At 49.4% G+C, this 10,615-nt stretch overlaps 1 protein-coding gene and 1 long non-coding RNA gene across 2 annotated transcripts; one reads left to right on the top strand and one right to left on the bottom strand.

Annotated features, from left to right (window-relative positions):
- Nucleotides 1-775: 775 nt before the first annotated feature.
- LOC118496720 lies at nt 776-4,048 on the bottom strand. Its single transcript, XR_004899278.1, has 2 exons — nt 3,776-4,048; nt 776-1,234 (listed from the first exon to the last, which is right to left on the bottom strand). It is a non-coding gene; the product is annotated as an uncharacterized LOC118496720 (long non-coding RNA).
- A 251-nt stretch (nt 4,049-4,299) lies between these two features.
- TMEM200C (transmembrane protein 200C) lies at nt 4,300-10,334 on the top strand. Its single transcript, XM_028524253.2, has 2 exons — nt 4,300-4,794; nt 7,600-10,334. Exon 2 carries the CDS (start codon nt 7,694-7,696, stop codon nt 9,569-9,571), a length of 1,878 nt encoding a protein of 625 aa, XP_028380054.1. The 5' UTR covers nt 4,300-4,794; nt 7,600-7,693; the 3' UTR covers nt 9,572-10,334.
- Nucleotides 10,335-10,615: the final 281 nt, after the last annotated feature.

The following is a 10,615-nucleotide window of genomic DNA, read 5'->3' as shown; positions in this document are numbered from 1 at the left end:
ATACTAAGAAGAAATGGGGCTGAATTAGAGGTAAAGGCTGTCAGTGCCACATGCCATTATCTGGACCGGAAGTAGAAGCCCCTCTCTGATATGTTCTAAGGAAGGCTCTTTAGACTTTTTATCATTTCCTGTCCTCTGTGGAAGAAGCATTTGAGCTTGAACTCTTTGACACTTTTAAGAAACACAAGAAACAGGCCTGACCATGGCCACAACACTATCATGAGTTTACTGTTAGTTTCCAAACTGAAGTTCTTGAAAATGATTCTCAGTTCTTCTTAGAGGTTCATTTGCAGCACCCCAAGGAGTGGAGGCGCAGCAAGTGCCTATCCCCCTGGCATGGCAGTGTTCCATGGGGAAGGGCTGGAAACATACACTGTGTAACCTGTAACCATGAGAAACCCCAAGGCCAAGTGCGGCTCAGTTATGGAAGTGCCATCCTTGGGCTTTTGAGTTTATTGCTCTCTCCAGGCTCTGCTCAGTGTTTTCTTTTCCCGCCTATTCTGCTCCAAAAGAAATCTAATGAGGCTTCAATCCACTGCTGCATTCCCTATTTTCTGTTTATCAGGCTCTTTTACACTTTACATGGGCCATAAAGAACTGTGAGACTACCAAGGTACATTGTGCTGGGGATGCAGATAAAAGATAGGATGCCCAGTTAAATCTGAATTTCAAATAAACAACAAATTGTTTTTTAGTGTAAGTACCAATATTTTGTTTGCTACATCTAGTGCTTAATTTTTTTCTGTTTTTTTTTTTTTTTTTTTTTTGCCATGGCTTTGTTTGCCATGTTCTTTTTTTATTGGTAAGGGTACAAAGAAGGGACAAAGAAAGAGGAGGAGTGAGATATTTTGTGTCCTGTTTCCAACCTTGGGATAACAGTTTCCTCCTTCTGCTGTAACGATGCCATAAAAAGACTTGACAGTCTTTTCTATGAAATCCTGAAACTTCCAGTTGGAAAAAGTGTCCTCTTGGTTGTGTTTTTGCAAATTTCTAATTTGACTGGAGAGTACATGGGTTCGAAATCTGGGTTCTCCAGCAAACTGAAATGAAAGGGCCTTGGCTAATTGCAAAATGAGCAAAGTAGCAATGAAAAAAGTGTCTTCACTCTCCTAGACAGCGGGCTTTCCTGGGTGGCACTGGGCCTATGCCATGCAGATAGGCATAGTTCAGTCTCAAGAGCTGATTGTCACCTCATTTCAGAGAGAGTCATTGCAGACATGGTCCCACGTAGATCCTGGTGAATATGAAAAGAACAGGAAAGTGAGAGTAGCAAGCTGGGAGAAGATGTTAGGACTAAAAAGGATGATGGCTAAATTTCATGAGTGTATACCATGTGCTAAGCATCAGTTTACATGAACTAAACTCATTTACTCCTTGGCAATGCTATGCAATAGGTATCAGTGTCATTATCCCATTACAGACAGGGAAACTAAGGAAGGTGAGCTTAAGTCATTTACTTACTGAAATTAAGTATTTAGCGTACGATACAAACTGATTCCAGAACCCACCACACTAAACTACCTCTGTTTCTGCAGCCTGGACAATCTGTGAGAGCAGAGCATGTGGAGGGGGTGGAGTTGCTCAGCTGTTGACACAAGAAGTCCCAGAGATGAGGAGGGGCCTGAGTGGGCGACGGGCAGGCCCCTGTCTCCCCCTGAGCAGCCCTGAGAGCACAAGCAGGAGAGCCAGACAAGGTGATGAAATGATCAGGGGAAGTAAATGGGTTGTGAATAAATTATGAAACTGATAAATTACATAAGGATTGTTTTTAAGAAAGAGCAAATGAAAGGTTTCAGGTCAGAGTGTAATCCAACCAAACTAGCTAATCTTTTTCCTCTTTTTTCCCTAAGGCCTTCATTACTCCCCTGCAACGACATGTTCAGGCTGAGCTCCAAATGCTAGTGAATTATTATGATTACGTAGCATTAGCCCTTTGGTCCGCAGGAGGATGAAAATGGGTGTCCCATAATCTCAGAAACCATCCAAACTGAACAGCCAGTGAAACTAGAAGAAAAACAACTCCAGGAGGGCCACGAACATCATTGTTCCTTAAAAGGCACTGTGTATAACTTGGAAAGCCCTGGTAATGCATGCTGATACTATGTTATTACAGAGGGCATAAAGGACTCCTCTGGAAAGAGATATGATCTGCCTGATTTCCTCTGATACCCTGAGCCAAAAATGAGGAAAATTACCCAAGGTGGTAACACTCCGAATAAATAGAATCATGCGAAGTTCCAAAGAGCTCAGTTTGGAAGGAAGTCTTTGGTTAATAAACCATAAATCGTATTGTAGTCATTGACATAAAAACAAAAACAAAACAAGAAAACACTAGCTCTGTCCCAAAGCCTTGTTTGTCTAGAAAAGATTTCTTCTCCAAATCCCTCCAATGAGTTTTAGATGTGCAGATGATGGCTATAATTTATGCTGAAATTTGAAGCCATTAGTGGTTTAATCCACCTAAAAGCCTAATGAAGTTCTGCAATATTATTCCCATTTCTGCAGCTCAGCAGAGGCCCACGAAGGATATAGATGGGTATTGCCGTCCATAGCCCCTGACTGCCAGCTGTGTGATGAGATGAGCTTGCAGATCCCATCCTTGTACAAAACACCAGATTATTATGGGATTCCAACATCTGGAATCTCTGAGCTGAAACAAACCTTTAAAAATGACAGCAAGACCAAGTTGCTTCTCCTTTGCAGTGATTCTCTAAAAGGAAACAATCCAGTGTGGGATTTAAAACTTTCTCTTTATTGTGGCTCGTTTTCTTGCCTTCTGCAAGTGAGTAGGAATAGACAGGTGGAAGGAGAAGGATCCTGAACCCCCTGCTCATCATTCAGATTCATTATTAGCTTGGAAAGGGTGACAGAGGCCACCTTTCAAACAGGCAGGTGGAGGGGCTCCTTTGGGGAAACATTTCTCCCCCATCCCTTCCTGTCTCCCTACCTCTTCCATCCTTACCTCATATACCATTGTCCACATTTATCTCTCTCAACCTGTGTTTGTTTTTTACTGTTCTTTTTGGAAAGTGTACGTTCTAGCTTTAAACACAAGTGAATACTGTGTACATGGAGGAACTATCTTGTAACTGGAACTGTGGGCTCCAAAGCCCTCCTGTGTGGCCTCTGTGGCCCCTTAAACAGCAATGCTCAGAGTATACCACAGGCACCCTGCCCACACACATACACCACAACACTTCTGTCTGGACCCCAAAGTTCAGACAGCCCTTGCTTCATCTGCCCTTCTGTTGCTTTCTTCCTCCATCCTGCTGCCTCGCTTCCATAGATAATTGAAATCTTTCCTACTTTCTCAATAACTCCATGGGGAAATTCCACTTTGAAATTCTCTTTTCCCCGTCATTTTTACTTTACAGCTGAGAGGCCAGGGATGAGCTGGGGAACTGGATGTCTCTCTCTCTCCCGCTTTTTAAAAATGACGTAGGGAGTTTGGATATCCTCCCTACCCCCACCACCCCTCGTTGATTCTAACTCTGATCCCTGCAGAATTACAGTTTTCCTTTTAATGCTTGTTGATTACCGCACGGGTTAGGAGCAGGAGGGGCTACCCCAGGAAGAGCCCAGACCGATTCTAATCTCCGATGAGCCCCAGCTGGCCGCGCTCGGAGGGGAGAGGCGGAGGTCCCAAGGAAGCCAGTCACACAGCCCGGCTACACTGAAGCGCGAGGACAGGAGACGGAGCCGCGAGTCCCTTACTGCGCCCAGACCGGCAGAGGCGGCTCCACTCCGCACCCGAGTTTGCTTGGGGACAACTTACTGTGTTCACTGCGCGTCCACACTGCAAACACCCAAATGGGGGGGTGGAGGGGGGCTACAGCAAAGCCTGTGTCGTATCCAAGAGTAGAAGCAACAAAAAAGAGAAGAAGGGAGGGAGGAAGAGGGGGACACTAACCCCTCTCTCACTCAGGAGCGTCTCTCGGATCCTGGGGAGACCCTCAGGAGTGAGGGCCCTTTCTTTGGCCCTCTCCGGTCCGCTGCTCAGACAGGTAGTTGGAAGAAAAAGAACAAAGCTCCCTGTGAAGGCGGGCAGCGGTCCCCGGGCGCGTTAGGGGAGGGGAAGGCGGAGGTCGAAGCGCCCCGCGCTCAATCCTCCCAGCGCGCGTCCCCAGACCCGGGGCTCCTCCTCCGTCTGCCCTGGAGCCTCCAGGTTATCAAGCGGTTCTTCCGAAGGGACGCGCGGCGGGCTGCAGAGGAAGTGTGTCGGGGGAGGAGGTGGAGGAAGGCCCGTGAAGGGGGAGCGCCGGGGAGGCGGGGCGGGGGGCGGGAGCGCCCCTGCTGAACAGAGTCGGGCCGGGTACCGACTGCCAGCCTGCAGTAATTTCCCTGTGTCATGGCTCCGGTCTCTTAGCAACAGCCGCCAGTCCGGCCGCCCCGAGCCGCGCGAGCCGCGGCGGGCTCTACTCCACCCGGCGGAGCCCGGCGCGCCGCTGCCACACAATAGGCTCTGGGGCAGCCGGCGAGCTGGGCGGGAGGGCAGGCGCGAGGGGCGGAGGGGCTGCGGCGGGGAAAACGGCTAGTAGACAAGATGCAGGATGCGGAGGACCTGACACTTCTTGGAAACTCTTGGAAATGGCTCCAGCCACAGCACCGGAGGGGGCTGCGAACCTGGGGCGGGCGCTCGCCCCCGCGAGGCTGCTGAGCCGCGCGCGGATGCAGGGCCCCCGAGGCGCTGTCCCTGCGCTCCGCGGCTGTCTGGGACTGAAAAAGTTTCTCCATGGTTCCTTTGTGTCGCCCGTGCGTCCGATCGCCAGCCCTGAACTGCCCCAGTCTTCCCGGGTAAGTGAGCGATATTGTTTGCTTCTAGTGCTGCCATTTTGAGCAATTCTGCCTGTTCTCAACCCCGGAGCTGCCCCTTCCCATCACTCATGCCCCGAGCCTGGGTCTCCCGAACACCCGTCCGGGGCAGTCGTTTTCTTGGGAGGATTGGCTATATGGGATGCGCTGCCCAGAAAATGCAAGTTCAAGATTGCCCTCACTTCTGTTTTGCCTGTCTTCTTTCCAGAGGCGGACTCCCAGCTGCTGCACTCATGTGACTCCAACATAAATAAGCAGAAGAAAAAGGTCGGGGGCTCGCTGTCCTGCCAATGAGGGAGTGGGGGTCCAGGACCTGGGCTGACTCCTGGGCAGGGCAGGGCGCTCCCAGACTGTGGGCTCTGAGCCTCTCACAGAGTGGGGCTTAATCCATCATGAACCGAGAACTTGAATGTCTCTCTTGGAAGCGGTTGTATTTTTAGACATTCCCCCCTCCTCCATTCCTTAACCACGGAAAGACCAGCACCAGGCAGTGAATTGCTAGAGCGGCCAACCCCGACTGCTAAGTTTGTTTTCCTGCATTCTGAATGGGGGAAAAAAAGCCTCAAAGGTGGGTCTCCCACGACGTCTGACCTCACTTCTGCTTTCATGTCAGATGTTGTCAGTATTTCGGGTCAGATATTGGCATACGGGAAAGGAGCCCAGCCTTCAACAGAGCTGGAGGAATAATAAACTAGGGAGTTAATTACTAGCTATTAAGCTCAGTTTAATGATCTTCTGTAAACGATGGTTGAAATTCATCCCAATCTTTCTCACATTATACCCAGAGGCAACACTGATTTCTGAGGAGAAATACATCGTGGGGGTCTTCCCAGGAAACGCGGCATCCTGGTCCACCTTAACAATGTTACCCAACAAAATGTTAGCGTGTTAGCCCTTCTCTGGTCTGGGAGAGCCACGCCGCCAACTGAGTCCGGTTTTGTTTCTAAAATGTCTAGCTCATAAGTCCTTCTTAAAATAATCACAGATCTCCAGATAAGATGCTGGAGTCTACAGATCACTTAAAACAGCAGTCTCTTACAAATACATAATAAACATGGTTATTTTGGGGGGTGTCAGATGAACAGTAAACTACTCTTTTTTTTAACAACCTGTACTTACTGGTGCAGCTCCTTAAAATAAAATTATAAAGGGTCATAGATGTTTTCTCTCTACTGACCCCTCTCTAACCTACCTAGTATTTCTCCTACTGAAAATTGATTTGCAAACATTGTAAAGAGCTGATTAACATTTGCTTTTCCATCGGTGGAGAAAAGATCCTGCCTATATTGATATAATGGAAGGAATTGAGGGCCAAAGCACTTCATCCAGGCACTAATTAAAAGCAGAATTCTACCTAAATCATCCCTCATTTTCAAAAGGTAATTTATTGTAAAATATGAATTATTTTATAAAGAATAAAATGCCAAAAGGCTCATGAATGATATCGAAGCCTTTCCAATTCAAACAAGGCCCCTGATTTTATCATCTCTGTTATAGGAAGGAGCACAACCAGTGGAACAAAAAAATGTTTTACTTTGGGGATCCCGAAGCTAACAGATATCCACAAAGACAAATCTGCGTTTATCTAACCTAGGCTTTATTATAAACAACTCAACTTCCTATAAGATAATTCATTGACTGTTGTCACCCTCCCTTCCTAAAAATGACCTCAAAATGAAGAAAACAGTTCTCACTTGGGAAAATGTCATCTTACCAATCATTATTATGCTGCACCCAGTTAATTGCCTACTCATTTGAATTTTGAGATTCTGAAAAGTGTTGGCATATTAATAAGGGGTCAGAGAGCTATTATGGCAGACTAGTGAATTTTCTTTTTTAAGGTCGTAATTTTTCCACTGGAGAAAGAAATCTTTCTCTTGGAGATTCTAGGGAGCTCTCAAATTCCCCGAAGAGATGTAGCATATGATACCTATAAGGGAGTTCCTCTGAGGGAGGAGAAGAGGCCAGAAGGAAGAGCTCAGTTACATAACCAGTTACCTAAAACTAAATATTCCACCCCAAGAAGCTGTCCAGATGTTGCAGAAAATAGATGAGGAAAAGGCAGGGAGAGGGCTCTGCTTGCCTTTAGCTGTAGGATCAGTCATAGGTAGAAGACGACTTTGTGCAAATACTTATTGTCAGAGCACTGACAGAGTTCTTTGGTGTTCTCCCAGCAATGGGCTCTCTATTAATTATCGGAGGTAAATAAGCTGTCTGCCTGCCGGCATATGTATCATCTGCTGCCTGCTTGCATATGTCTGAAATGAATTCTTTTGTCTTTAGAACAGAACTTTTGTGGCTGTTTTAGTAACTTTGGGCGGAACCTAGATAAAATCTTGGCTTAGGCAGAGAATTGGGACTCCTGTGGCAGCTGGATTGGGACTCTTCCGGTTCCAGCAGGACAAAGGGAATGGCTTTTGCCTGGAAAGTCCTCAACTACTACTTGGAGTCTCCACATTTAGTTTCTACTAATGGTCAGAACTCTGTTGGCTGCCAGCCAGGAGGGTTTGAAATGAACAAGCTGGAATATTACCTACAGAGTGTGTGAAATGGAGGCATGGGGGCGACGTGTTCTGTCACCTCCTATCAATTATTGCAACAACGCCTCCTTTCCTTAGTCCATCCACCCCACCCACTGGTCTCTATAAGCCGCACTCCCGTGGCTGGGTAAAGGCCCTGGGGTGGGGGGCACACTTGTGGAGGGATGGAGGAGCGGGACGACTGCAGTGCGTGGCATGTCGTTACAGTCAAGTCTATACCCTCTGACTGTCTTCCTCTGCTTTGCAGCAGGAAGAGGTGGCAGAGCAGCTAGTGGGCAGCTGGCGCCCCCTTTGCCCAAGCCAACGCCCCAGGGATTAGCCCCTTGCTCCACCCCCTCGACATGATCGCCACCGGCGGCCTACTGAGGATTTCCGCCAGAAAGCAGGATCCCCTCCGCCCTCCGAACCAGGTTCCCAAGCGCAAGCGGAAAGCCAAGAAGAGGCGCAAGAACGACGTGGTGGTGGTGAAGGGAAAGCTGAAGCTGTGCTCCATATCTGGGCTCATCGCCCTCTGCGGGATCCTGGTGCTGCTGGTTGGCATAGCCATGGCGGTGATGGGCTACTGGCCCAAGGCCGAAGGGGCTAGTAAGGAGACGGGTAAGCAGCTGCCGCCCACTAGCAGCGGCCACCGAGTCCCACCCACGGGTAATAGCACCAGCAGTGGCAGCAAAAACCGGTCCAAGAGCCTCCTGGTTACTGTGGGGGGTGTAAACTCCAGTTCCGTGGTCGCGCCCAGGAGCACGCCTCCAGCACGTTCCACCACCCCTTCGCCGTCCTCGGCGTCTGTGAGTTTCTTCTACCGAATCTTCTCCAGCTACTTGCATTCTGACAAGCTCAAGGTCTTCGGCCCCCTCATTATGGGTATTGGCATCTTCCTCTTCATCTGCGCCAACGCGGTGCTCCACGAGAACCGCGACAAGAAGACGAAGATCATCAACCTGCGGGACCTCTACTCCACGGTCATCGACGTGCACAGCCTTCGTGCCAAAGACCTGGCCGCCGCCGCCAAGGCCTCCTCGTCCTCGGTGCCTGCCTCAGCGCCCCCCGGGGCCACACCACTCAACGGCTTCCTCAGCTACGTGCAGTCGAGGGGCGTGGAGCTGAAGCCTGGGAGCTGCGGCGGCCCTGGGGATGCCTTCGAGGCTGCAGCGATGTTGGCCAAGGGTTCATGGCCCCACCCCACAGCTCTGGGCGGGGGCGGCGGCATGGCCAGGGATGCCGTGTCCCCGCCAGACTTGGCCTCATCTCCCCGCTGTTCACAAGAGCCCCCGAGCCTGGCGGAGGCCGTGTACAGCATCTACCGCGAACGCTCGTTCTTGGCTGGCCGTCGCCGGGCTGCGGCCACCGCTGCCGTGGCCGCTGCCGCCACCGCGGCCGCCAGCAGCAGCAGCAGCCCGGCTCCCTGCAGCCCACCCGAGAGTTGGGGGCGCCAGAGCACCACCAGCTCCCTCGTGGACTCCTCGTTGAGCGCTTTCACACTGTTACCGATGCAAGGGGACCGCGACAGGGAGGGGGACACAAAGGGCGCAAGCTGCAGCTGGCAGAGACTCCCTGGGGAATGCGGCTCCCAGAAGATCCCGAGGGATGAGCTCGACCTAAGTTTGACAGACCTCCGAGGTAACCGGGGTGGCGCGTGCTGGGCGCCAGGAGAGCTAGAGGAGCCCGGGGGCGTGGCGGCGACGCACACCGCGGGGGTGCAGGGCTGCCAGACGCCCAGGACCGGCAAGTACAGGGCTCTAAGGCGCAGTAGCACCAGCGGGCTCCCGGACTACCGGGCGCCGCTGTCCCCGGAGCCCCCGCCTTCCTTGCGCAGTGCAGACCTGGACTCGAACCTTCCGGCCAAAGCTGCTTCCCCTTCGCCCCCGCTGCGACTGGAGGGCTCGCCCCTAGCCAGGCTGGGTTCGCCGAGCTCTCACTCCGATGACCCATCCTGCAGCAAAAAGGGCTACACCCCGCTGCGGGAGGCCGGCACCTCCGTGGAGTCAGTTGTGGACGAAGTAGCCAGTAAAAGTCAAGACAGTGAGTCTGCCACCGCCACTGGTGCGGAGGAGCAGAGTCGTCCAGATAGCCCCCTGGAAGATCCCAGCCGAGGGCCACCCAAGTCCCAGCCACCGCAGCCAGTGCAGAGGCAGTTTACAAACAAGGAGAAACTCTTCATGATTTCTCGTTCTCATGCCTTAGGGGTAGAGGACGGAGAGCTGGAAAACACTGGCATTTAGGGAAAGAGGGTGCTAGGGCGAAAAGGAGTGAGAAAATATGCCCACTTGAATCAGTGGGTTTAACAGCTCCCTCTTTGCTTGTGGGCTTATCTGAGGAAATCGTCCAATACCCAAAGAGCTGCAGAATGTTATCCTTGAATTGTGTTCACAAGATTCCTGTAGATAACTCCAAGCAATTTTTTTTAAAGCAAACTAGTCTTTTATGTCCGATGGTGATTGTATGTTCCAGAAAACCAAAAGTATTAAAAGGTCAGCAATCTAGTTCATTAGACAAAATGCTCTTAATTTTCTTAGGGAAAATTAATATATTTTTGACAGTAACTGTGCACTTTAACTTTTGTTTTGAATCCCTAATTTCCCCAGTCCCTCAACTCTGCCTCTGGTTTTGTCCATAGCTGCTTGTGAATGACAAGCTTTTTTCTCCTATGCTTTTGCAGAGCATAGAAGGGTTTGATTCAGTTCTCTCAGAACTGACATTACTAAATGAAGTCAAAGCCAAAAGCATGAGTATGTCTGGAAAGAGCTCTTTCCTTGCCCCCACTCTGCTCATCCAACTGCCTAAAGGCCTCTTTATTTTTTAAAGGGATATTTACATTTTGCTACTAGGGTAGCTAATGGAGAGGGAGGGGCCAGCATCTGTGTGGACTGTTGCATTTCTAAATTCACTATATCAAGTACAGGATACTTTATTGAGTATTATCACACCTGTATTGAAAATAACATTAATATTAAAAATCTTTTTTAATAAAAATGTTTCCAAACAGTTACACATAATATCGCCTCATTTTGCCTTGGAACTAATGCTTCTAACACACATCAAACATTTAATAGTTTGGCTAATAAATCTAAAATATTTTTGCTAAGACACTGCTACTATGATTGTAGTTATTGCTCATTCAATCACTTTCCAGTATATTTTAAACTTTTAAATATAGGTAGTATTGATCATGTGGGGATTTCTCTTTCAAATAGAATGAAGCATTAAATAAATAGTAATTTTTGGTAGTTTTTCTAGTTTACCTCAAAGTATTAATGTACAGAGTA

The sequence above is a fragment of the Phyllostomus discolor genome, chromosome 9 (genome assembly GCF_004126475.2).
Source record: "Phyllostomus discolor isolate MPI-MPIP mPhyDis1 chromosome 9, mPhyDis1.pri.v3, whole genome shotgun sequence".
Lineage (NCBI taxonomy): Eukaryota > Metazoa > Chordata > Mammalia > Chiroptera > Phyllostomidae > Phyllostomus > Phyllostomus discolor.
This window is presented reverse-complemented; position numbering and strand designations above follow the sequence as displayed.